At 57.6% G+C, this 27,386-nt stretch overlaps 3 protein-coding genes across 10 annotated transcripts in view; 1 reads left to right on the top strand and 2 right to left on the bottom strand.

Moving 5' to 3' along the window:
* The window catches only part of DGKE (diacylglycerol kinase epsilon), a 31,202-nt gene extending 30,845 nt beyond the window's left edge, over positions 1–357 (bottom strand). The window contains exon 1 of the mRNA XM_032976211.2: positions 219–357. The gene's annotated coding sequence lies outside the window, so the exon portion shown is untranslated. The remainder of the gene's footprint in view (positions 1–218) is intronic.
* LOC116955072 (uncharacterized) lies at positions 301–24,899 on the top strand. Of its 3 annotated transcripts, none has more exons than XM_032976029.2 (15): positions 301–317; positions 8,271–8,525; positions 11,352–11,486; positions 12,500–12,759; positions 13,021–13,141; positions 13,875–14,033; positions 14,318–14,430; positions 15,478–15,864; positions 16,696–16,810; positions 17,911–18,170; positions 19,417–19,615; positions 21,316–21,530; positions 22,586–22,636; positions 23,034–23,213; positions 23,776–24,899. In XM_032976029.2, exons 2-15 carry the CDS (start codon positions 8,474–8,476, stop codon positions 24,145–24,147), a joined length of 2,619 nt encoding a protein of 872 aa, XP_032831920.1. In that variant the 5' UTR covers positions 301–317; positions 8,271–8,473; the 3' UTR covers positions 24,148–24,899. The 3 variants fall into 3 exon arrangements, with proteins under 3 accessions (XP_032831920.1, XP_075908937.1, XP_075908935.1); XM_076052820.1 differs by lacking the exon at positions 301–317 and adding an exon at positions 10,741–10,840 and having other exon boundaries at positions 8,264–8,525; XM_076052822.1 differs by lacking the exon at positions 301–317 and having other exon boundaries at positions 8,251–8,525.
* LOC116955079 (rho GTPase-activating protein 44-like) overlaps positions 24,340–27,386 on the bottom strand; it is a 67,660-nt gene continuing 64,613 nt past the window's right edge. For all 6 annotated transcript variants that reach the window (XR_004404800.2, XR_012929748.1, XM_032976044.2 and 3 more), the window contains one exon: positions 24,340–26,636. Coding sequence is in view for 3 of the 6 variants with exons in the window: in XM_032976044.2 (XP_032831935.1) it covers positions 26,557–26,636 (80 nt within the window). In the remaining 3 variants the exon portion in view is untranslated. The remainder of the gene's footprint in view (positions 26,637–27,386) is intronic.

The following is a 27,386-nucleotide window of genomic DNA, read 5'->3' on the forward strand; positions in this document are numbered from 1 at the left end:
TACTACACACAGCGCCGGGTACTCATTTTAGGCTGAGTCGACCTAGGGGAGGCCCAGGTTCGGTTCAGATTAAATCGTCACTGGTATTGGTGACCATGAGCGGGAATCGAACTAGGGTTCGCAGCGTAGCGCTAACCGCTGCGCCACCGCTCCTGCCGGTGAGACTGCCTGACACAGAGACACACAGACACACAGACACTGACACACGCGAGACACACGCGGGGAGTGAAGGCGGTGGGTGGCTGCAGGCTCCCGCGATGGCTGGAGCCGTGGCCGCGACCCGGATCCACATCGTGGGCTCTGTCGGTAGAGGCTCGGTATGCACTCGTGGTGGTGTGGCATTGATTGGTGGGTGGTGTGGCATTGATTAGTGGGTGGTGGTGGCATTGATTGGTGGGTCGTGGTGGCATTGATTGGTGGGTCGTGGTGGCATTGATTGGTGGGTCGTGGTGTGGCATTGATTAGTGGGTGGTGGTGGCATTGATTGGTGGGTGGTGGTGGCATTGATTGGTGGGTGGTGGTGGCATTGATCGGTGGGTCGTGGTGTGGCATTGATTAGTGGGTGGTGGTGACATTGATTGGTGGGTGGTGGTGGCATGGATTGGTGGGTGGTGGTGGCATTGATTGGTGGGTGGTGGTGGCATTGATTGGTGGGTGGTGGTGGCATTGATTGGTGGGTGGTGGTGTGACATTGATTAGTGAGTGGTGGTGGCATTGATTGGTGGGTCGTGGTGGCATTGATTGGTGGGTCGTGGTGGCATTGATTGGTGGGTCGTGCTGGCATTGATTGGTAGGTCGTGGTGTGGCATTGATTAATGGGTTGTGGTGTGGCATTGATTGGTGGGTGGTGGTGGCATTGATTGGTGGGTGGTGGTGTGGCATTGGTTGGTGGGTGGTGGTGTGGCATTGATTGGTGGGTGGTGGTGTGGCATTGATTAGTGGGTGGTGGTGGCATTGATTGGTGGGTCGTGGTGGCATTGATTGGTGGGTCGTGGTGGCATTGATTGGTGGGTCGTGGTGTGGCATTGATTAGTGGGTGGTGGTGGCATTAATTGGTGGGTGGTGGTGGCATTGATTGGTGGGTGGTGGTGGCATTGATTGGTGGGTGGTGGTGTGGCATTGATTAGTGGGTTGTGGTGTGGCATTGATTGGTGGGTCGTGGTGGCATTGATTGGTGGGTGGTGGTGTGGCATTGATTGGTGGGTGGTGGTGTGGCATTGATTGGTGGGTGGTGGTGGCATTGATTGGTGGGTGGTGGTGTGGCATTGATTGGTGGGTGGTGGTGGCATTGATGGGTGGGTGGTGGTGTGGCATTGATTAGTGAGTGGTGGTGGCATTGATTGGTGGGTCGTGGTGGCATTGATTGGTGGGTCGTGGTGGCATTGATTGGTAGGTCGTGGTGTGACATTGATTGGTGGGTGGTTGTGGCATTGATTGGTGGGTGGTGGTGGCATTGATTGGTGGGTGGTGTGGCATTGATTGGTAGGTGGTGGTGGCATTGATTGGTGGGTGGTGGTGTGACATTGATTAGTGAGTGGTGGTGGCATTGATTGGTGGGTCGTGGTGGCATTGATTGGTGCGTCGTGCTGGCATTGATTGGTAGGTCGTGGTGTGGCATTGATTAATGGGTTGTGGTGTGGCATTGATTGGTGGGTGGTGGCATTGATTGGTGGGTGGTGGTGTGGCATTGGTTGGTGGGTGGTGGTGGCATTGATTGGTGGGTGGTGGTGTGGCATTGATTAGTGGGTGGTGGTGGCATTGATTGGTGGGTCGTGGTGGCATTGATTGGTGGGTCGTGGTGGCATTGATTGGTGGGTCGTGGTGTGGCATTGATTAGTGGGTGGTGGTGGCATTGATTGGTGGGTGGTGGTGGCATTGATTGGTGGGTGGTGGTGGCATTGATTGGTGGGTGGTGGTGTGGCATTGATTAGTGGGTTGTGGTGTGGCATTGATTGGTGGGTCGTGGTGGCATTGATTGGTGGGTGGTGGTGTGGCATTGATTGGTGGGTGGTGGTGTGGCATTGATTGGTGGGTGGTGGTGGCATTGATTGGTGGGTGGTGGTGTGGCATTGATTGGTGGGTGGTAGTGGCATTGATGGGTGGGTGGTGGTGTGGCATTGATTAGTGAGTGGTGGTGGCATTGATTGGTGGGTGGTGGTGTGGCATTGATTGGTGGGTGGTGGTGGCATTGATGGGTGGGTGGTGGTGTGGCATTGATTAGTGAGTGGTGGTGGCATTGATTGGTGGGTCGTGGTGGCATTGATTGGTGGGTCGTGGTGGCATTGATTGGTAGGTCGTGGTGTGGCATTGATTGGTGGGTGGTTGTGGCATTGATTGGTGGGTGGTGGTGGCATTGATTGGTGGGTGGTGTGGCATTGATTGGTAGGTGGTGGTGGCATTGATTGGTGGGTGGTGGTGTGACATTGATTAGTGAGTGGTGGTGGCATTGATTGGTGGGTCGTGGTGGCATTGATTGGTGCGTCGTGCTGGCATTGATTGGTAGGTCGTGGTGTGGCATTGATTAATGGGTTGTGGTGTGGCATTGATTGGTGGGTGGTGGCATTGATTGGTGGGTGGTGGTGTGGCATTGGTTGGTGGGTGGTGGTGGCATTGATTGGTGGGTGGTGGTGTGGCATTGATTAGTGGGTGGTGGTGGCATTGATTGGTGGGTCGTGGTGGCATTGATTGGTGGGTCGTGGTGGCATTGATTGGTGGGTCGTGGTGTGGCATTGATTAGTGGGTGGTGGTGGCATTGATTGGTGGGTGGTGGTGGCATTGATTGGTGGGTGGTGGTGGCATTGATTGGTGGGTGGTGGTGTGGCATTGATTAGTGGGTTGTGGTGTGGCATTGATTGGTGGGTCGTGGTGGCATTGATTGGTGGGTGGTGGTGTGGCATTGATTGGTGGGTGGTGGTGTGGCATTGATTGGTGGGTGGTGGTGGCATTGATTGGTGGGTGGTGGTGTGGCATTGATTGGTGGGTGGTGGTGGCATTGATGGGTGGGTGGTGGTGTGGCATTGATTAGTGAGTGGTGGTGGCATTGATTGGTAGGTCGTGGTGGCATTGATTGGTGGGTCGTGGTGGCATTGGTTGGTGTGTGGTGGTGTGGCATTGATTGGTGGGTGGTGGTGGCATTGATTGGTGGGTGGTGTGGCATTGATTGGTAGGTGATGTGGCATTGATTGGTGGGTGGTGGTGGCATTGATTGGTGGTTGGTGGTGGCATTGATTGGTGGGTGGTGGTGGCATTAATTGGTGGGTGGTTGTGGCATTTATTGGTGGGTGGTCGTGGCATTGATTGGTGGGTGGTTGTGGCATTGATTGGTGGGTGGTGGTGGCATTGATTGGTGGGTGGTGTGGCATTGATTGGTAGGTGGTGTGGCATTGATTGGTGGGTGGTGGTGGCATTGATTGGTGGGTCGTGGTGACATTGATTGGTGGGTGGTGGTGGCATTGATTGGTGGGTCATGGTGGCATTGATTGGTGGGTGGTGGTGTGGCATTGATTGGTGGGTGGTGGTGGCATTGATTGGTGGGTGGTGGTGTGACATTGATTGGTGGGTGGTGGTGTGGCATTGATTGGTGGGTGGTGGTGTGGCATTGATTGGTGGGTGGTGGTGTGGCATTGATTGGTGGGTGGTGGTGTGGCATTGATTGGTGGGTGGTGGTGTGGCATTGATTGGTGGGTGGTGGTGTGGCATTGATTGGTGGGTCGTGGTGGCATTGATTGGTGGGTGGTGGTGGCATTGATTGGTGGGTGGTGGTGGCATTGATTGGTGGGTGGTAGTGTGGCATTGATTGGTGGGTGGTTGTGGCATTGATTGGTGGGTCGTGGTGGCATTGATTGGTGGGTGGTGGTGTGGCATTGATTGGTGGGTGGTGGTGTGGCATTTATTGGTGGGTGGTGGTGTGGCATTGATTGGTGGGTGGTGGTGTGGCATTGATTGGTGGGTGGTTGTGGCATTGATTGGTGGGTGGTGGTGTGGCATTGATTGGTGGGTCGTGGTGGCATTGATTGGTGGGTGGTGGTGTGGCATTGATTGGTGGGTGGTTGTGGCATTGATTGGTGGGTGGTGGTGTGGCATTGATTGGTGGGTGGTTGTGGCATTGATTGGTGGGTGGTGGTGTGGCATTGATTGGTGGGTGGTTGTGGCATTGATTAGTGGGTGGTGGTGTGGCATTGATTAGTGGGTCGTGGTGGCATTGATTGGTGGGTGGTGGTGTGGCATTGATTGGTGGGTGGTGGTGTGGCATTGATTGGTGGGTGGTTGTGGCATTGATTGGTGGGTGGTGGTGTGGCATTGATTGGTGGGTGGTTGTGGCATTGATTGGTGGGTGGTGGTGTGGCATTGATTAGTGGGTCGTGGTGTCATTGATTGGTGGGTGGTGGTGGCATTGATTGGTGGGTGGTTGTGTGGCATTGATTGGTGGGTGGTGGTGGCATTGATTGGTGGTTGGTGGTGACATTGATTGGTGGGTGGTGGTGGCATTAATTGGTGGGTTGTTGTGGCATTGATTGGTGGGTGGTGGTGTGGCATTGATTGGTGGGTGGTTGTGGCATTGATTGGTGGGTGGTGGTGGCATTGATTGGTGGGTGGTGTGGCATTGATTGGTAGGTGGTGTGGAATTGATTGGTGGGTGGTGTGGCATTGATTGGTGGGTGGTGGTGGCATTGATTGGTGGGTCGTGGTGGCATTGATTGGTGGGTGGTGGTGTGGCATTGATTGGTGGGTGGTGGTGTGGCATTGATTGGTGGGTGGTTGTGGCATTGATTGGTGGGTGGTAGTGTGGCATTGATTAGTGGGTGGTGGTGTGGCATTGATTGGTGGGTCGTGGTGGCATTGATTGGTGGGTGGTGGTGTGGCATTGATTGGTGGGTGGTGGTGTGGCATTGATTGGTGGGTAGTGTGGCATTGATTGGTGGGTGGTTGTGGCATTGATTGGTGGGTGGTGGTGTGGCATTGATTGGTGGGTCGTGGTGGCATTGATTGGTGGGTGGTGTGGCATTGATTGGTGGGTGGTGGTGTGGCATTTATTGGTGGGTGGTTGTGGCATTGATTGGTGGTGGTGTGGCATTGATTGGTGGGTGGTTGTGGCATTGATTGGTGGGTGGTGGTGTGGCTTTGATTGGTGGGTGGTTGTGGCATTGATTGGTGGGTGGTGGTGTGGCATTGATTGGTGGGTGGTTGTGGCATTGATTGGTGGGTGGTGGTGTGGCATTGATTGGTGGGTGGTTGTGGCATTGATTGGTGGGTGGTGGTGTGGCATTGATTAGTGGGTCGTGGTGGAATTGATTGGTGGGTGGTGGTGGCATTGATTGGTGGGTGGTGGTGTGGCATTGATTGGTGGGTGGTGGTGGCATTGATTGGTGGTTGGTGGTGGCATTGATTGGTGGGTGGTGGTGGCATTAATTGGTGGGTGGTTGTGGCATTGATTGGTGGGTGGTGGTGGCATTGATTGGTGGGTGGTTGTGGCATTGATTGGTGGGTGGTGGTGGCATTGATTGGTGGGTGGTGTGGCATTGATTGGTAGGTGGTGTGGCATTGATTGGTGGGTGGTGTGGCATTGATTGGTGGGTGGTGGCATTGATTGGTGGGTCGTGATGGCATTGATTGGTGCGTGGTGGTGTGGCATTGATTGGTGGGTGGTGGTGTGGCATTTATTGATGGGTGGTGGTGTGGCATTGATTGGTGGGTGGTGGTGTGGCATTGATTGGTGGGTGGTTGTGGCATTGATTGGTGGGTGGTGTGGCATTGATTGGTGGGTCGTGGTGGCATTGATTGGTGGGTGGTGGTGTGGCATTGATTGGTGGGTGGTGGTGTGGCATTGATTGGTGGGTGGTTGTGGCATTGATTGGTGGGTGGTGGTGTGGCATTGATTGGTGGGTGGTTGTGGCATTGATTGGTGGGTGGTGGTGTGGAATTGATTGGTGGGTGGTTGTGGCATTGATTGGTGGGTGGTGGTGTGGCATTGATTAGTGGGTCGTGGTGGCATTGATTGGTGGGTGGTGGTGTGGCATTGATTGGTGGGTGGTGGTGGGGCATTGATTGGTGGGTGGTTGTGGCATTGATTGGTGGGTGGTGGTGTGGCATTGATTGGTGGGTGGTTGTGGCATTGATTGGTGGGTGGTGGTGTGGCATTGATTAGTGGGTCGTGGTGGCATTGATTGGTGGGTGGTGGTGGCATTGATTGGTGGGTGGCATTGATTGGTGGGTGGTGGTGGCATTGATTGGTGGTTGGTGGTGGCATTGATTGGTGGTTGGTGGTGGCATTAATTGGTGGGTGGTTGTGGCATTGATTGGTGGGTGGTGGTGGCATTGATTGGTGGGTGGTTGTGGCATTGATTGGTGGGTGGTGGTGGCATTGATTGGTGGGTGGTGTGGCATTGATTGGTAGGTGGTGTGGCATTGATTGGTGGGTGGTGTGGCATTGATTGGTGGGTGGTGGTGGCATTGATTGGTGGGTCGTGGTGGCATTGATTGGTCGGTGGTGGTGGCATTGATTGGTGGGTCGTGGTGGCATTTATTGGTGGGTGGTGGTGGCATTGATTGGTGGGTGGCATTGATTGATGGGTGGTGGTAGCATTGATTGGTGGGTGGTGGAGGCATTGATTGTTGGGTCGTGGTGACATTGATTGGTGGGTGGATATGAAATTGATTGGTGGTGGTGTGGCATTGATTGGTGGGTGGTTGTGGCATTGATTGGTGGGTGGTGGTGTGGCATTGATTGGTGGGTGGTTGTGGCATTGATTGGTGGGTGGTGGTGTGGAATTGATTGGTGGGTGGTTGTGGCATTGATTGGTGGGTGGTGGTGTGGCATTGATTAGTGGGTCGTGGTGGCATTGATTGATGGGTGATGGTGTGGCATTGATTGGTGGGTGGTGGTGTGGCATTGATTGGTGGGTGGTTGTGGCATTGATTGGTGGGTGGTGGTGTGGCATTGATTGGTGGGTGGTTGTGGCATTGATTGGTGGGTGGTGGTGTGGCATTGATTAGTGGGTCGTGGTGGCATTGATTGGTGGGTGGTGGTGGCATTGATTGGTGGGTGGTGGTATGGCATTGATTGGTGGATGGTGGTGGCATTGATTGGTGGTTGGTGGTGGCATTGATTGGTGGGTGGTGGTGGCATTAATTGGTGGGTGGTTGTGGCATTGATTGGTGGGTGGTGGTGGCATTGATTGGTAGGTGGTTGTGGCATTGATTGGTGGGTGGTGGTGGCATTGATTGGTGGGTGGTGTGGCATTGATTGGTAGGTGGTGTGGCATTGATTGGTGGGTGGTGTGGCATTGATTGGTGGGTGGTGGTGGCATTGATTGGTGGGTCGTGGTGGCATTGATTGGTGGGTGGTGGTGGCATTTATTGGTGGGTCGTGGTGGCATTTATTGGTGGGTGGTTGTGGCATTGATTGGTGGGTGGTGGTGGCATTGATTGATGGGTGGTGGTAGCATTGATTGGTGGGTGGTGGTGGCATTGATTGTTGGGTCGTGGTGACATTGATTGGTGGGTGGATATGAAATTGATTGGTGAGTGGTGATGGGATTTATTGGTCAGTGGTGGTGGTGGCATTGATTGGTGGGTGGAAACATTGGTGGGTGGTGGTGTCATTGGTTGGTGCTGATGCCATTGATTGATGGGTGGTGATGGCATTGATTGGTGGGTGCTGATGGCATTGATTGGAGGTGGTGATGGCATTTATTGGTTGGTGGTGATGAAATTGATTGGTGGGTGGTGATGGCATTGATTGCTAGGTGGTGATGGCATTTATTGGTGGGTGGTGGTGGCATTGATTGGTGGTGATGGCATTGTTTGGTGGGTGGTGATGCAATTGATTGGTGGGTGGTGATGCCATTGATTGGTGAGTGGTGATGCCATTGATTGGGAGGTGGTGGTGGCATTGGTTGGTAGGTGGTGATGGTAGCATTGATCGATGCTCCGGATCTAAAGAGACGATTTGTGGATCGCACCATGATGATCTGGATCTAAAGAGACGATTTGTGGATCGCACCATGATGATTTGGATCTAATGAAACGATTTGTGGATCGCACCATGATAATTTGGATCTAAAGAGACGATTTATAGATCGCACCATGATGATTTGGATCTAAAGAGACGATTTATGAACCGCGCCATGATAATCCGAATCTAAAGAGACGATTTGTGCATCGATAAAGCCCCCGTGTTAGGCCCCGCCCCTTGAAGCTGATTGGTTTTCTTATACATTAACATAATCTATGATTCATTCTGTCGCGGATTCGTTTCATCCCTGTCACAGCGCGAGCGGGTGGTTTTCGCGGGAAAGGCGCCGATTGGTCCGATTCGCCACCGGTGGGCGCGGTCTCGGCCGACGGGAGCCAATCACGGGGCCGTGGGGTTGGGGGCGCCTTGAGCGGTTGTAACCAAGGAGGAGGCCGAGGCTTCGTCTGGCGGGAGGCCTCAGGAGGCCTCAGGAGGGCCCCTTCGCGGGCCGCCCCAGGGATGAGCGACGCGGCGGCGTTCGACGGAGGAGGCGGAGCCCTCCACGAGGAGGGTAGGCGACGCGGTGTCTCGGTGGTGGTGGTGGTGGTGGGAGGCGGGGATCCGGGGGAGACGCGGGGTGGTTTTTGATGTTTTTCGCGAGCGACTCGTCAGGCCTCGGCTCGCCTAGGCAGCCCCGCGGGCTTCGCGGTGGCTGCAGCGCCGGCGCCGCGAGGGTGGAGGAGTTAATTCTGTGTTCAACATTTTCCTCAACTCTGCACTCCAGCCGTGGTTTTCTTTATGCATTGTTGGTGCAACGTTCTCACCCGCGTGCCCCTACTGGACATCGGCAGTCTAAAGATTCTGTCTACGAGGGTTGAGACTGGGTGGGTGATTTCGCGTCTCTTGGCGCGGCCGTCTGAAACATCGCCCACGATTGCTGGCACGCCGTGTCACTCGCTCGTGTCTGTTGTTATTCACGGACACGCCATGCCACGAACGCAAAGTCACTGACACGCGATGCCACTCGCTGGCAATGTGACTCACTGACACAATCACACACTCAATGTCACTGACACACCATGCTACTCACTGACACCATCCCACTCACTGACACCATGCCACTCACTGACACAATCACACTCAATGTCACTCACTGACACAATCACACACTCAATGTCACTCACTGACACACCATGCTACTCACTGACACCATGCCACTCACTGACACAATCACACACTCAATGTTACTCACTGACACACCATGCCACTCACTGACACACCATCCCACTCACTGACACAATCACACACTCAATGTTACTCACTGACACAATCGCACACTCAATGTTACTCACTGACACACCATGCCACTCACTGACACAATCACACACTCAATGTCACTCACTGACACACCATGTCACTCACTGACACAATCACACACTCAATGTCACTCACTGATACACCATGTCACTCACTGTCACACCATCCCACTCACTGACACAATCACACACTCAATGTCACTCACTGACACACCATCCCACTCACTGACACAATCACAAACTTCATTTCACTCACTGACACACCATGCCACTGACACACCATGCCACTGACACACTAAGCCACTCACAGACAATCACACACACCATGCCACTCACTGACACTGACTCACTGACACAATCACAAACTCAATGTCACTCACTGACACACTAAGCCACTCGCAGACAATCACACACTCAATATCACTCACTGACACAATCACTGATGTGTCACTCACCTCGTCAGGGACACGCGTGTATGCCACTGACTCACCATGTCACTGACATAAAATGCAATTCACCGACACAACATGCCACTTGCTGACATACAGTCGGCTGACTTGTGACTGGATTCCGAGGTGGGAATGTGAGGATTGATGATGATGTGATGGTGGGCACGTGGACATCGAGGTAACAAGAACCCCTCCGTGTTAAACTCGGGCTAATGTGTGCCTGTGGTGCGGCGCGTTTTGCAGCGGAGGTCCCACAGCCATTGAGAGCGAGGGTCAAAAGGTTAAGTCGATTTGTTTAACCCACGTGTGGGGCCGTCCATAAATGACGTCACGCGATTTTTGACCCCCCCCCCCACCTCGTCACGGCGTCTCAAAACTTCAGACCCCTCCCCTCAAATATGACGTCACAAAGCTCTGCCCCACCCCCCCAAAAAATCAAACATGCTTCAAATCGCTTTAAACTATCGTCATTGTAGTGCGTATTTAATGTGGCGCTGCACTCTGATGTTGTAGGAGACAGAGGTTCTTTGTAAGCCATCTGGCTACCATGAGAGATTCGTTCATGAGGCTATCCACATATACAAGCACAGAGACAATTTCAACCGAGAAGATGGATTCTGGCTTAGCAATCATTGGAAAGATTTGATTAACCATTTCAGGGCTTAATTGATTGTTCACGCTTACAGTGGCTTTCAGACAGCATACATTAATTTTTCGTCTCCCCGCTCCTCTTTTCAGAACATAGATGGACTCGTCCTTCTAAACAAACTGCCAAATCGCTGCGCGTGGCGCTGACGGTTTTTAATAAATAAGTAAAGTCGCCGCTTGAAAATAAATAAATTAATGCGGACCGACACACCTGATGACGACCGTTTGTGTTATGGTCGAAACGTCGTGAGAATTTTTATTGTTTTATATATATTTTATTATTTTATTGTTTCCCTTCAACGTCACTTTGCCGAAAAAGCTAACAGTATCATTATTATTATTACCATCATTATTATGGTTATGCCACCCGCAGAAATAAGCACGGCGGCCGCTGGATTCTACACGCAAACTCCAAATGTACAGCAGGCGTCATGGTCGTGATCGAACCCACGACCTCCTGCATACCAGGCGAGGTAGTTAACATCGCATGGCCACCGTGGTCACCTGCCCGCGGGCGCTCACTGCGGTGGAGCGCGGTGACGTGGAGGAGTTTTGGTCAAACGCCCACGGGCCAAAGTTCAAAGGCCGTCCAATCAGCGGAGGGATGGGACGGACACTCCCCCACCCCCGTTATGGAACCAATTGGAGAGGAGCTGGGAAGCAGCCCCCCCCCGCCCCCGTCTCCGGTTTTTCCCTGCACATTTTGAAACAACGTTGCGTTTAAAGTATTTGGATGCTATTGATGCCCACGTGATGAGAAGCCACTAAAATCAGCCGTCGTTTGTGGCCAGGTCGCTTGTGTGAAAGAGAGCTACACAGCTCAGTGGACCCTCTCCCCCACACTCCCCCACCCAGCCCCTCTCCCCACCCCTCTCCCCACCTTCCACTCTCCCTGTCCCCCTTTTGTCCCCTCTCCCCACGGGCCTGCTCCCCGTGACCCGTGCGTGCCCCGTGGCTCTGCGTGGGTGGTGGGGGGGTGAACAGACGATGATGTGCACAAGTGCGGGCGCTGCCAGGAGGAGTTCAACAGCCTGGAGGCGTTCATCCAGCACCGGCTGCAGCAGGCGTGCTCGCGGGCGTCAGCCGGCGCTCCGCTACCGCAGCCCTCTGCCAATGAAGGTGGGCGGGCCGTGCTGCGAGGAAGCAGCAGGGCGGGAGACGCCGGGGGGGGGGGAGGGGAGGGGATGAGGATGGTGTGGGTGATGATATTGGCGATGAGTTGGTGGGTGATGGTGATGGTGGTTATGTAAGTGATGGTGTGGGGAATTAGGAGGTGGGTGATGGTGTGGGTGATCAGGAGGTGGATTGTGGGTGATGGTCTGGGGTGATGAGTAGGTGGGTGATGGTGATGATGATAATGTGGGTGATGAGGTGGTGGCTGATGATGATGTGGGTTATGAGGATGAGAATTATGCGAGTGATAATGGTGTGGGTGATAGGAGGCGAGTGATGATGTGGATGGTGATGATGGTTATATTTGTGATGGGGATTGTGGGTGATAAAATGAATGAGTGATGAGAATGATGGAGGTGGTAATGATGTGTGCTGAGACTAATTTAGAGGAAAATGTTAGTGATGTGGGTGATGTTGATGATCGGACAATGGTGAAGTCTTTAGAAGGATATTCTCCAGTTCCTAGGCATGCAAGATTGCGTGTGTGAAGTTGTACGTGTGTGTGTTTATTGTTTTATGACTGTGTGTACGTTTATCTATGTGCGTGACTGTGTAAGTGTATCTGTACGTCTGTGTGTGATTGCATATAGCGGTAGTGTAGTGGTTAGCACGCTGCACTACGAACCCGGCGACCCGAGATCGATTCCCGCTCACGGCCAAGACCAGTGATGATTATCTGAACCGGTACTGGGCCTCCCCTAGGTTGAGTCGGCCTCAAATGAGTACCTGGTGCGATGTGTAAACATCGCCACTGGGGAGACAAAGGCGGCCGGGTGCGGTGCTGGCCACCCACCCCCTCGTGTGCCGTGCCGGCTTGCATAGGTGCTGCTACTCGCTAACAGCATTGCCCCAACAGGCTACACGGGGGATCTTTGTTCACCTTCGTCTTTGTTGCTGTATACGGGCGTCTGCGTATATTCAACCGCGCGCGCGTGAATGTCCCGCGTGCGTCACGCCAGGAAGCGTCGCACCGCCCGCGAGCGGCGCCGTCGACGGAGCCGCCGGAGACGGAGACGGAGACGGAGACGTTGTGCCGCGGGCGACGCGCAGGAGGGCCCGCGCCTCCTCGCCCGGCGACCGGCATCCACCCGACTCGGGGGCTGCCGCCCCCCCACCGGGGCCGGCGCTGCCTGGCTCCCTGGCGAGCCCCAGGCCCAGGCTGGCCGCGCGCGACGGCGCCCGCTTCGCGTGCAGCCTGTGCCCCAAGCAGTTCAAGACGGTGAGAGGCGGGCGGGTGGGCAGTCGGGCAAGCGGGCAGGCGAGCAGGCGGGCAGTCGTGGGGTTGGTCGGGCGGTCGAGCGGGCGGGCGGGCGAGCAGGAGTCTTAACTCGGATCGCCGGGTTCGTAGCACAGCGCGCTAACCGCTTGCACTACCGTCATGATAATGGGAAAGGAGGTCTCATGACGCTTACACTACCGCTCCCCATAAGACTCACCAACCCGCACGCACGCACGCACACACTGCTGCTATCACCCGCAGGCCGTGATCCTGAAGGCCCACATGGTGACTCACAGCTCCAGCAAGCAGTTCCGCTGCACCGTCTGCGCCACGCAGTTCCACACCAAGGGCTCGCTGGTCCGGCACGCGCGGCGCCACACCGGTATGCCAGTGCCGGGGAGCGGTGGGGTGGGGGAGCGGTGGTGGTTTTGGTGGTGGTGCTGTCATCTCGTGTAGCCCGCATGCCCAGCCCACCGCATGCCCAAGCAGCTTCTGTTTGGCCGGATAGAGGGGGCTAAACGCGAGCAGCACGGTATCGAGAAGAGATGGAGCTGATGCGGTATGGGAGCATGTGTAGCTGAGTGGACTTGCCGATGACCGGTGCCAGCGGTGTCAAGATCGGCCTCTGTTGAGGAGGCTCGTGAAGGATGCTGCTGGGCAGTTAGCAGGCGGTCGCCCTCCAACAACAACGGAGGGCGGAGGAGCGACGCTCGCAACAACGAGCAGAGTGCCGGGTGGATAAAACTCAGAAAGTTGGCACAGCAGGGGGGCACAGTGCATCTGCCAGTCATCTCGATCTGTTAACCCATGGCACCTGCTGGGTCTGTCCCGTGACCTCCTGTCAGCGAGCCTTCGACACTTCACGTGGCCTCAAAGTGCCGTGGTGATGTCGCCGCCGCTTGGTGTGGAATGGCGATACAGTTCCACGTGATAAGCCACTCCGTTAAGCAGTCATTTGTGATGGTTCGGTCGCTTCTGAAATTTGTTTTACTCAGTGGGCCTTACCCGGTAAAAATAAATAACAAAATGCGCAATATTCTCTAATAACAGCACTTGCCCCAGCACCCCACGAGGGACTACACGGGGGATCTTTGTCTCCACGTTTGCCGTGCCAGGCGAGCGTCCGTACGTGTGCAAGGAGTGCGGGCAGGGGTTCCGGGAGTCGGGCGCGCTCAGCCGCCACCTCAAGTCTCTCACGCCGTGCACGGACCGGGCCGTGTACGCGGGGGCGCAGGCCAGGGCCGCCTGTCGGCCTGCGCACACCGTAGCCCAGGGTGAGGAGGAGCAAGCGGGCAGGCAGGCGCGTACACCCGCGCATCCGCTCGCTCGCTCGCTCGACGCCCACGCGTTGGCTCACCCACTCGCTAACCCACTCATCCGCTCAACCCTCGCCCGCTCCCTCAACACTCGCCCGCCCGCCCGCTCGCTCGCCTACCCACCCACCCGCTCCCTCACTAACCCACCCATCTACTCGCCCACCCACTCAAGTGCGCTTGCTATACACTCGCCCACCCTGCTCACCCACCCTTCTCACCGTCTCCCGTTTGCCCGCTGGCAGCCGAGAAAGCCGCGGAGATGCCCGAGTCCGGCGCCACTGGCACCGATGGCGCCGTGGCGAGCGCTGGCGACACCTTCGTCTTGCTGATAACCCCGGTGACGCACGACGAGAAGGTGGGGGAGGGGTCGCCATCCGAGTGGCGTGGCGCGTGTGGTCCGGTTGGCCCGCCCTGGTTAATACTGCAGGTGTCCCTTCATCGTCGTCATAATCATGCACTGCATGGTCGTGACTGATGATAGTGACGATGACTCTGTATTGTGTGTGTGTAGTGTGTATATACTGTGTTTCACAAGCATAGAGAAAGGAGGGCATGACTGTGGCCGACAACAGCCGAAGCTTCAGAACAGGTGGCTTCCACACAGCGTTACGCAGCCGATGGAAAGATAATGCCGCCTGACTGATTCGGGAGTGAGGCCTCTGCTGTCAAACCAGAGCTGGTCATAAGGAAACATGGACCCCTCTAATGGAACACCTGCACCAGTTAGAAACATTCAGGCTGGCCTGCCTACAGTCCATCCTGGATTTAACCAGACTGGATTGTGTGAGGAGCTCACAAATCCCTGAAAGATCTCTGGCGGGCAAGGCCGCGTTGGCTGGGCCATGTAGCCTGCATGCCAGCCACCGCATGCCCAAGCAGCTTCTGTTTGGCCGGATAGAGGGGGCTAAATGGGCATGACAGGGGCTAGAAAACAGATGGACTGATGAGGTTAAGGAGGATGAGTCAAGATCGGCCTCTGTCAAGAAGGCTCTTGTAGGACGCTCCTGGGCAGTCGCCCTCCAACAACAGTGGAGGGCAGAGGAGCGACGCTCACAACAATGAGTGGCGTGCCGGGCGGCTAAAATGCAGCAAGTTGGCACAGTAGGGGGCACATCTGTCATCTCAATCAACCCATGGCATCTGTGTCTGTGCCGTGACCTTTTGCCAGCCGCGAGCCTTCGACCACTTCACGTGGCCTCAAAGTGCACCTCGCCTGGCACTGGCGCCGTGGTGACATCACCACCACTAAGTGGAGAATGGCGGCTGTTGTTGTAGTGCGTATGTTGACAGTGTGGATGTAGTGTGTGTAATTATAGTATGTGTGTGTATGATGGCACAGTGTGTGTGTGATTATGAGCCCGATGATGAGAGACGTCCCCTCCGCCTATCGCCTCGTCTGTAGGGAGGCAGCGGCTGTGGCGATGACAAGGAAGGGAGCTCTTCCATTGGCCAGGGCGGCTCTGCCGCTGCAGACGCCACGATTGGTCAGAATCGTCCGGAGGAGCCCAACCTGATTGGCCGAGCAATGAAGAACTCTGGCATCCAGGAGGCGAGGACGGCGCCCCGTCTACCGGACTCTGCTCGGCCAATAGAAACGGAAGATTTGGCTGGAAATGAGGGGGCGGGGCCTCGAGATGGGGTGGGGCCTCGGGAGGGGGCGGAGCCAGAGGAAGGGGCGGAGCTCGCTCCGGAGGCTCGACCAATGGAGACGCAGACGCCTGCCGACGTCGTGGGGTCCGCGGAGGAGGAGGTGCGGCAACGGGAAGAGGCGAGCGACGATTTGAACTCGGCAAGTAGTCCGGCAGTGCCGCCACCGGTTGTGCAAAGCACCTGGTCAGCTGCTCACAGCCACTCGCCTTACCGCCCACTCACACACCATACCACAAACACGCCCTGTCACACACCCACTCGCACATCCTGCCACAAACACGCCCTGTCACACACCCACTCACACCATACCACAAACACACCCTGTCACACACCCACTCACACACCATACCACAAACACGCCCTGTCACACACCCACTCACACCATACCACAAACACGCCCTGTCACACACCCACTCGCACATCCTGCCAGCCACTCACACACCATACCACTAACACACCCTGTCACCCACCCACTCACACACCATACCACTAACACGCCCTGTCACACACCCACTCACACACCATACCACTAACACACCCTGTCACCCACCCACTCACACACCATACCACTAACACGCCCTGTCACACACCCACTCCCACACCATACCACTAACAAACCCTACCACTCGCACACTCACACACCATGCCACAAACACGCCCTGTCACACACCCACTCGCACATCCTGCCACTAACACACTCTGTCACCCACCCACTCGCACACCATACCACAAACACACCCTGTCACCCACCCACTCACACACCATACCACTAACAAACCCTACCACTCGCACACTCACACACCATACCACTAACACACCCTGTCACCCACCCACTCACACACCATGCCACTAACAAACCCTACCACTCGCACACTCACACACCATGCCACTAACAAACCCTACCACTCGCACACTCACACGCGCGTGCACTCACTCGCCCCTCCGTGTGGCATGCGTGTGCCGAGCGCAGGGTGGGGGCGGTGACAGTGCCGGGCGGCTGTCCCGGCACACCGAGCCGTGCCCCTACTGCCACAAGCGCTTCCGCGGGCACCGCTACCTCCAGATGCACATCCACGGACACAGAGGTGCATCCCGCCACGCGCACACACACGCGCACAAAGACAAAGATCCCCCCGTTTGTAGCGCAGCGCGCTAACCGCTACACCAACAACAACAACAATAACCGCCATTCCCCACTAAGTGGCGGTGACGTCACCACGACGCTTGTGCCAGGCTATGTGCACCGTGAGGCCACTACCGCTACACCACCACTCCCCACACACACACATGCTCACCACACTGTGCACAACGACGCACACGCGCCTCACACGACACTCGCACCCCGCATACGCCTCGCACGCACCCCACACACACACACACACGACATACACACAACATACATGCACTCCCAAATACCAATACCCACCATTCGCCTACTAAGTGACGGTGACGTCACCACGGCACTTTGAGGCCACGTGGAGTATCGAAGGCTCGCTGACAGGAGGTCAAGGGACAGGCCTAGCAGGTGCCAAGGGTTGGCTGACTTAGATGACCGGCAGATGCACCACCAGCTGCTGTACCGCCCCCCCCCCCCCCCCCCACTGCCGACTTGCTGTATCGGCACTCACGCTCGCCCGTTTGTTGCACTACAAACACAAGCGGACACGCGTGCGTGCTTGTGCGTGCTTGTGCGTGCGTGAATGCGAGCGTTCGCCTGTACACGTGCGTGTTGTATGCGTATTTGGGGAGCGGTGGTGCAGTGGTTAGCGCACCGCGTTAACGAACCCGGCAACCCGAGTTTTATTTCCGCTCACGGCCACCAACACCAGCAATTATTATCTGAATCGGTCCTGGGCCTCCCCTAGGTCGACTCGGCCTCACGTGAGTACCCAGAGCGGTGTTCAAAGATTGTCACTATGAGAGACAAAGGCGGCCGGGCGTGGTGCTGGCCACCCACCCCCTCGTGCGCCGCCGCCTGCCTTCTAAGGTGGATGGGTCTTCAATTGCAAAAGGTCCCGCACGGCACACGGCGCGGGCCTGCCGCAAGTGGAAACCCGACGTCGGCTCCCGCCGGGCCGCTCGGGGCCGGCTCGGCACGGCGGCGCCAGCGGGCAGAGAGGCATCGGCGACTCGCGCTCGCCCCCTTCTCGCCCGCCCCCTGCCCCCTCCCCCGCCGGTGCGCCAGCGGCCCAGCGCGCCGAGGGCGGCCCCAGCGTCTGCACCGTGTGCGGCAAGTCGTTCGTGACGGCGTCCGTGCTGCGCAAGCACCTGGCGGTCCACGGCGGCGGCGGCGGCGGCGGCGGCGGCGGGGGGGAGCGGCGCTTCCGCTGCGGCGAGTGCGGCAAGCTGTACAAGTGCGTGGCGCACGTGCGCGACCACATGCGCGCCCACTCCGAGTCGCGGCCGTTCCCCTGCGCCGCCTGCGGCAAGAACTTCAAGACCAAGGTGGGGGGAGGGGCGCGGGGGGAGATGGAGCGAGGGAGGGCAGGGAGTTGGGGGGAGGGATGGAGCGAGGGAGGGCAGGGAGAGAAGTGGAGGCAGGGAGGTACAGGGAGGTGGAATGAGGGGAGTGGAACGAGGTCAGAGTGAGGTCAGAGTGAGGTCAGAGTGAGGTCAGAGTGAGGTCAGAGTGAGGTCAGAGTGAGGTCAGAGGGAGGTCAGAGGGAGGTCAGAGGGAGGTCAGAGGGAGGTCAGAGGGAGGTCAGAGGGAGGTCAGAGGGAGGTCAGAGGGAGGTCAGAGGGAGGTCAGAGGGAGGTCAGAGGGAGGTCAGAGGGAGGTCAGAGCGAGGTCAGAGCGAGGTCAGAGCGAGGTCAGAGCGAGGTCAGAGCGAGGTCAGAGCGAGGTCAGAGCGAGGTCAGAGCGAGGTCAGAGCGAGGTCAGAGCGAGGTCCAGGAAACTTGGGAAGATGGAAATGGAGGGGAGGGGCAAGGGGAGGGAGACGTCGGGATGGAGGGGAGGGTGCAAGAGGGCGGGGTGACGCGGGTGGCATGGGAAGTCCCTGGTGACGTGTGCGGCGCATGGTGCAGCGGTGTGGCACCCACGTGGGACACCCTCGGTGGTGGTGTGGCAGTGGTGACGCCCCGCATGACGCCCTGTGTGTGGTGGTGTGCTTGTGTGGGTGGCGCCGTGGCGCTGTGGTGTGGTCGGCGTGTGTGTGTGTGATGGTGTGTGTGTGATGGTGTGTGTGTGTGATGGTGTGTGTGTGTGTGATGGTGTGTGTGTGTGATGGTGTGTGTGTGTGATGGTGTGTGTGTGTGATGGTGTGTGTGTGATGGTGTGTGTGTGTGTGATGGTGTGTGTGTGTGATGGTGTGTGTGTGTGATGGTGTGTGTGTGTGATGGTGTGTGTGTGTGTGATGGTGTGTGTGTGTGTGATGGTGTGTGTGTGTGTGATGGTGTGTGTGTGTGTGATGGTGTGTGTGTGTGTGATGGTGTGTGTGTGTGTGATGGTGTGTGTGTGTGTGATGGTGTGTGTGTGTGATGGTGTGTGCGTGGTGACGGCGCTGCGTACCCCGTGCCCCCCCCCCCATGTGACGTTGTGTCCGATGGTGCCCCCCCCCCCCCCGTGTGACCCCACGCGACCCCACGCGACCTCACGTGACCCCACGCAACACCTCGACCACCGCCCGCACGTGTGCGACGCCCCCCCGCGTGACTCCCCCTCTCCCCTCCCTCCTCGCGCGTACGTCAGCACGCGCTGCAGGTGCACGAGCGCACGCACGGCCAGGTGAAGCCTCACGCGTGCCCCGACTGCCCTGCGCGCTTCCGTGAGCGTGCGTCGCTGGTGCGCCACCGGCGGCAGCACACGGGCGAGCGGCCCTTCCCGTGCCCACGCTGCTCGCGCTCCTTCGCCGAGCACGGCACCCTCAACCGGCACCTCCGTGCCAAAGGTGGGGACCCGGAGAACTCGGCGCCAGCCAAAAGCAGAAGCCACACACCCACTGGCTCACTCACGGCTCACCCACCCACACACTAGCTCACTCACCCACCCACTAGCTCACTCACGGCTCACCCACCCACTAGCTCACTCACAGCTCACCCACCCACACACTAGCTCACCCACCCACTAGCTCACTCACAGCTCACCCACCCACACACTAGCTCACTCACCCACCCACTAGCTCACTCACGGCTCACCCACCCACTAGCTCACTCACAGCTCACCCACCCACACACTAGCTCACTCACCCACCCACTAGCTCACGGCTCACCCACCCACTAGCTCACTCACAGCTCACCCACCCACACACTAGCTCACCCACCCACCCACTAGCTCACTCACAGCTCACCCACCCACACACTAGCTCACTCACCCACCCACTAGCTCACTCACCCACCCACTAGCTCACTCACCCACCCACTAGCTCACTCACGGCTCACCCACCCACTAGCTCACTCACAGCTCACCCACCCACACACTAGCTCACCCACCCACCCACTAGCTCACTCACAGCTCACCCACCCACACACTAGCTCACTCACCCACCCACTAGCTCACTCACCCACCCACTAGCTCACTCACGGCTCACCCACCCACTAGCTCACTCACACACCCACTAGCTCACTCACCCACCCACTAGCTCACTCACGGCTCACTCACCCACCCACTAGCTCACTCACGGCTCACCCACCCACCCACTGGCTCACTCACGGCTCACCCACCCACTAGCTCACCCACCCACTGGCTCACTTACGGCTCACCCACCCACTAGCTCACTCACCCACCCACTAGCTCACTCACGGCTCACCTACCCACTAGCTCACTCACACACCCACTAGCTCACTCACGGCTCACCCACCCACTAGCTCACTCACGGCTCATCCACCCACTCACTAGTTCACTCACGGCTCACCCACCCACTAGCTCACTCACGGCTCACCCACCCACTAGCTCACTCACCCACCCACTAGCTCACTCACGGCTCACCCACCCACTAGCTCACTCACCCACCCACTAGCTCACTCACCCACCCACTAGCTCACTCACGGCTCACCCACCCACTAGCTCACTCACCCACCCACTAGCTCACTCACGGCTCACCCACCCACTAGCTCACCCACCCACTGGCTCACTTACGGCTCACCCACCCACTAGCTCACTCACGGCTCACCCACCCACTGGCTCACTCACGGCTCACCCACCCACTAGCTCACTCACCCACCCACTAGCTCACTCACGGCTCACCCACCCACTAGCTCACTCACGGCTCACCCACCCACAAGCTCACTCACCCACCCACAAGCTCACTCATGGCTCACCCACCCACCCACTAGCTCACTCACGGCTCATCCACCCACCCACTCACCCATCCACCCACAACACACCCACAACTCAACCACCCACCCACAACTCAACCACCCACCCACTCACGCACCGACCCACTACTGATGATGACGGTGTTGATGATTTTGATCATGATGAGGGATGCTGGTGATGATGACTAAGAGGATGATGATGACGGTGGTGATGATGATGACGATTACTAGGATGTTGATGACGACAATGGTTATGATGACAATGGTTATGACGATGGTTATGACGACAACGATGATGGTGTTGAACCCAGCTGTGATTGCCCCTCTCCCCTAGGCGGTTGCTCTTTTGGCCCCAGTGCCCCTCCCCAGGGCGCCCCCTCCAGGGCCCCCCCCCTCCCGCTGGGCCCCCCCACGGAGGTGAAGGAGGGCGCCCAGGGGAGCGGGCACGCGGGGAACGCCGCGGACGACCCCCTGCTGGGCGAGGACCCCACGGCCGTGCTGGTGGAGTTCTCCTCCGTGGTGGCCGACACGCAGGAGTACATCATACACGTGCGTCACACACACACGTGCGTCACACACACACGTGCGTCACACATACGTGCGTCACACATACGCGGAGTACATCACACACGTGCGTCACACACAAACGTGCGTCACACACACACACACACGTGCGTCACACATACGCGGAGTACATCATACACGTGCGACACACACATGCATCACACACACACGCAGGAGTACATCATACACGTGCGTCACACACACACGTGCGTCACACACACACACGTGCGTCACACACACACGTGCGTCACACATACGTGCGTCACACATACGTGCGTCACACATTCGCGGAGTACATCACACACGTGCGTCACACACAAACGTGCGTCTCACACACACACACGTGCGTCACACATACGCGGAGTACATCATATACGTGCGTCACACACACACACGTCACACATACGCAGAGTACATCATACACGTGCGACACACATGCATCACACACACACGCAGGAGTACATCATACACGTGCGTCACACACACACACGAGTGTCACACACACACACGGAGTACATCATACACGTGCGTCACACACACATGCGTCACACACGCAGGAGTATATCATACACGTGCGTCACACACGAGTGTCACACACACACACACGAGTGTCACACACACACGTGCGTCACACATACGCGGAGTACATTATACACGTGCGACACACACACATGCGTCACACATACGCGGAGTACATCATACACGTGCGTCACACACGCGCAGTACATCATACACGTGCGTCACATACACACTAGCCAGCACCGCGCCCGGCCGCCTTTGTCTCCCCAGTGTTGACGTTTACATAACGCACCAGGCGTCCACCGAGGGGAGGCCTGGGACCAGTTCAGATGTTTGCCGCTGTTATTGTTTGTGAGCGAGAATTGAACTCGGGTCGCCGGGTTCGTAGCGCAGTGACCACTGCACCACGCGTACTAATGTACTGTACGAATACTGTACGTGCACGCGTGCGTGCCTAACCCCGACCCCGACATGACCCCGACCTGACCCCGACCCTGACATGACCCCGTGCTGTCACGCAGGCAGGGCAGGCGGAGGAGAGGGAGGACAGCCCCAGCTTCATGCAGAGGATGGTGAGAGACGCTTTCCCAGCCTCACCACCACCACCACAGGCTCACCATCTCCACCACCACAGGCTCACCACCACCACAGGCTCACCATCTCCACCACCACAGGCTCACCACCACCACAGGCTCACCATCTCCACCACCACAGGCTCACCACCACCACCACAGGCTCACCACAGGCTCACCACCACCACCACAGGCTCACCACCACCACCACAGGCTCACCACCACCACCACAGGCTCACCACCACCACCACAGGCTCACCACCACCACCACAGGCTCACCACCACCACCAAGGCTCACCACCACCACAGCCTCACCACCACCACTCCTCGCCACGCTGGCCCCACCACCCCCCGGTCACCACCCCCTGCTCACCACCCCCCCCTCTCGCCCCCCCAGGAGGTGCCAGCTGAGCTGGTGCAGATGGTGCAGCACATAGTGAGGGAGAGCCGGGGCAGCGGGCACCACCGCTTCATCCTGCACAACGTTGGGGTGGGCGAGGCGGCAGAAGCGGTGGGGGAGCCGGGGCCCCCCCCGCCCCCACACGGCCCGGCACCCAGCGACGACTCCGACAGCACGGTACCTGCACGCCAAAGATGCCCCCCCCCCCCCCCCGGGCTGTGGGTGGCCTGGCAGCACCACGCCCGGCCGCCTTTGTCTCCCCAGCTGCGACGTTTACGACGCGCACCGCACCATGTGCTCGTTTTGAGGCCGAGTCGACCTACGTGGGAGGCACCGGGACCGATTAATCGTCACCGGTGGCCGCGAGCGGGAATCAAACTCGGCCCGCCGGGTTCGGCGCGCGGCTCGCTAACCCCGTGTATAGACAAAGATCCCCCATGTAGCCTTCAGCAGACTGCTGGGGCAAGTGCTGTTGGCGAGCACCTATGAAGGCCGGCACGATAACATAAGGGGGTGGGTGTTTACAAACCACACCAGGTACTCATTTGAGGTTGAGTTGACCTACAGGAGGCCCAGGACCGATTTGGATAATCGTCACCGGTGTTGGCCGTGAGCAGGAATCAAACTCTGGCTTCCGGGTTGGGAGCACAGCGCACTAACCGCTGCGTCGCCGCTTCCCGTGTATATACGCGCACGCGCTGATCCAGGCTGTGCGCGTCCCTCCCTCCCCCCTGCCCAGGAGGTTGCCATGGCGAGGGACGGCGCAGGGACGGCACCGGCGGTGTCCGGCGACGGCGGTGGCACCATCATCTTGGTGACCGTGCGGAACGAGGCGGGCGCGGAGGAGCAGGAGGACGTTACCGTGATGGTGGACGCCACGGGACTGGAGCAAGTCGACGCGGTAACCGACCGCACCATCGAGGAGACGGTCGGCGTTGCCAAGCAGCCGGTCATCTCCGTGGCGACGACGGAGAGGGCCGACGTTGGCGAGGAGTGCGTCGCCATGGTGACGGACAGCGTCGGAGAAGAGTGGACGGTCTCCGTGGGGAAGGACGCCGTTGGCGTGGCGACGGTCTCCATTGGGGGAGAGGAACCGGTTTCGCCGCGGTGATGGGGAAAATCGCAACGCGGTGGTGACCACCCCCGTGGGAGGTTGGCCGTGAGCGGGAATCGAACTCGGGTGGCCGCGTTCCTAGCGCGCACCTGCGCGGTTAAAAGGCTCAAGGCGGAGAGGCCCCCAGGTAAGGCCCTGACGACACGAAGCAGCCCACACACACATACAGAGGCGTGGCCAAGCAACCCGCCGGTTTCCTCCAATCGCATGGGACTTTTATTTTGACAGGTCGCCCGTCCTCACGTCATGCAGCCCTCCCCCCAGCCCTCCCAACCTCGGGGTGCCAGAGGTGGGCGAGGGGGGGGTGGAGTGGACCGTACCATCTGTACACGCGCAGAGGAGAGGGGGGGGAGGGTGCTCTCTGGGAAGGGAGATATTCAATAGATTCTCTATTTACAGTTTACCCCCCCCCACCACCCTAGGCATCCTGCACTCAAGCTTGAGCCATGGACTGTTCCATTCAACATCACAAGGGGGGTGGGGGAGGATTGGGGGAGAAGCCACAATCATAAACCCGCATGCACCCCGCCCGCCTCAGGGGTGGGAACACCACAGCCCCCTTTGCCGGGGGGCTGTGGTGGTACAGGCCATCTACTGGCTCCAGGAGTTGGGGGGGGGGTGTGAGAGGAGTGTCAGTACATTGCCATCTGTGATCATTATGAACTCTTGTTATAAAAACTTAAAACATCCTCAATAAAAATGTAAAATTCTATATAAAAACAAAAATTAAAAGGCAGTGGGTGATGATGCGTGGCCTCTACACTGAAGGCAGCTACACTGAGAGGACAGTGGTTGTGTTGATTAAGCTTGGATGAGTGTTGGTGATGGTTGTGGTGGTGGTGGTAGCATTAATTGGGGTCGTGCAATGTCAGCTGGTGGTGGTTGCGATGGAGATATTGCGTCGCTGGGTGTCATGCAATGTCAGCTGGTGGTGGTTGTGTTGATTAGGATCGTGCAGCGCAAGCGTGGGATGAGTGTTGCGAGTTACAGTGGCGGTGGTTGCCACGGAGATGCAATGGCGGCGTGTTACGAGCCTTGTGATGGCCGTAATGCAGATGGTGGTTTTATTTATTCGGATTGAGCGATGGTTGCGGTGCAGTAGTCGTGTTGGTGGTGCAATGACGGTGATGCGGTGGCGATGAGCGGTAACGACACGCCCGGTTACATTCTCTTTACGCCGTTACAACGTCCAGTGTGGGACAACTTCCGACGCCGCTTCTCCATCACAAATGAAAGGAGGGGGGGGGGAGGACAATCACCGTGCACCTACACAAATCATCCGCGCCACGCGCTCGTACCGCGATTACACACCCTGCACGGCCGCGCAGCTGTACCAGCTACCTGTAAAAACGTACGAGACTAAAACTATTGTTTTTGTTTATCTTACCGGGGTAAGGCCACCCGCCCACTGAGCCACGTGGCTCTCTTTCAGAAGCGACCTGGCCGTCACGAATGACGGCAGCTCAACGAAAGTTGACTCGTCGTCGTCACGCGGAAATTTACAAGCAGCCAGATACCTGAAACGCGCGACAAATAAATTCTAAATGTGGGTGGGGGGGACCCGGAGAAAAATCCACGTGACCACGGGGAGAACATGCAAAACTCCAAATATACAGCAGGCGTCAAGGGGTCGGGATCGAACCCACGACCTCCTGTATACCAGGCGAGGTAGTTAACATCTCGCCACCGCGGCGCCCCCACAGTACACCTGCACTACACGTGTACAGCAACGCACCAATAAGGAACAACACCCACACCACCGGTCACTCGCACGGATACGCGCCTCATCCCGTACTGACGAATAATAATGATGATCATCTTTTTAAATCAAGTTTTTTTTTTGCGGCAATTGGAAGGGGAGGGGAAGAGGAAAATAAAAATACAACCGTGAGCGTGTGAAGATCACACGGTGGGGAAACAGCGGAGAGCAAGAAAATGACCAAATCAGCTTTAAGAATCACCGAGCCGCATACATTGTTGGCTTTGTGTGGCTGGTTAGTGCCCTCATCTGGTCTTGTTTTAAACGATCGTTAGAGCCGCCCCGACCCCCTGGCTCCCCCTCTTGCCTTTGCCACCTTACCATTAATTAGTCACACCCCCCCCCCCCTCTCCAACCGGACGATTAATTGCTTTGAATGGCGCTCGGCCACAACAACTTACAACACTCGCAACGACGCGCGGAGAGCCTTGCACGCAGGTGGGGTGAGTGTAAACAAGAGTTAATGCTGCTGCTGCTGTCATGGCCGCCACAGGACGACGATGGAGGGGGGGGGGGAGGTCGCCCGCACGCGGCCAGGGTCACCGGGCGAGGTGGGCCCGTTGCGGGCTTTGCCGGGGTCGTGGGGGTCGAGGGGAGCGGGCGGTGCTGCTGAAGGTCGTGGGGTCGGAGAGAGCGGGCGGAGAGCGCTACAGGGCGGTGCTCTCGTCCTCCTCCGCCGGAGGGTCGCTCGTCGGGAGCGGAGGCGGCTCCGTCGCGCTCGCAGGGCCTGGACACGCACAGACAGCGTACACAGAGACGTACAGGCACCCAGGTGGACACTCGCACGCACGCACGCACGGACACGTGCAGGGACATGGACGGACGCAGCACGCAGACGTCGTCAGCGCGCACGCACAGCAACGTACGGGCGGAGAACGCGCCGGCAGATGGCACGCATGCACGGTCAAAACCAGCCACCGTGACCTCTAACCCCATTCCCATTCGGGAGTAAAAGGCCACGGGGGAGGGCGCGTGGCACGGTGTTGGTGCCAGCCGTGGTAGAGTGGCGGCGCTCGGCTCTCCACGGTGAGTAACGACGTCTTTAAAAACGGCGGCGCTGCTGATATTGCCGCGCCCCCCCACCACCCTGCAACTCGCAAGACATCTCGGAACGGGAGAGGGTTTAGTAAAGTACGCGTCGGCGCAAGGCCCCGCGCGGCAGCGGCCTCTGCCGGTGCCTCCAGGCGATTGCTGCCGAGGCACCCGCAGCTCTCTCTCAACTCCAAATCTCTCAACTCCAAATCTCTCAACTCCAAATCTCTCAACTCCAAATCTCTCAACTCCAAATCTCTCAACTCCAAATCTCTCAACTCCAAATCTCTCAACTCCAAATCTCTCAACTCCAAATCTCTCAACTCCAAATCTCTCAAAATCCAAATCTCTCAAAATCCAAATCTCTCAAAATCCAAATCTCTCAAAATTCAAATCTCTCAAAATCCAAATCTCTGCCACTCCGTCATCAGTGCCACCCCCGCAC

This window comes from Petromyzon marinus, chromosome 58 (assembly GCF_048934315.1).
Source record: "Petromyzon marinus isolate PM22_M1 ecotype Great Lakes invasive population chromosome 58, UKy_Petmar_22M1.pri1.0, whole genome shotgun sequence".
In the NCBI taxonomy this organism is placed as follows: Eukaryota; Metazoa; Chordata; class Hyperoartia; order Petromyzontiformes; family Petromyzontidae; genus Petromyzon; species Petromyzon marinus.

Coding starts and splice junctions, on each gene's coding strand:
- LOC116955072 (XM_076052820.1), top strand. CDS start 10,783: ATGTACAGCAGGCGTCATGGTCGTGATCGAACCCACGACCTCCTGCAT. Junction 12,760..13,020: donor GCCCCAAGCAGTTCAAGACG/GTGAGAGGCGGG, acceptor TATCACCCGCAG/GCCGTGATCCTGAAGGCCCA. Junction 16,811..17,910: donor GCACATCCACGGACACAGAG/GTGCATCCCGCC, acceptor CCGGTGCGCCAG/CGGCCCAGCGCGCCGAGGGC.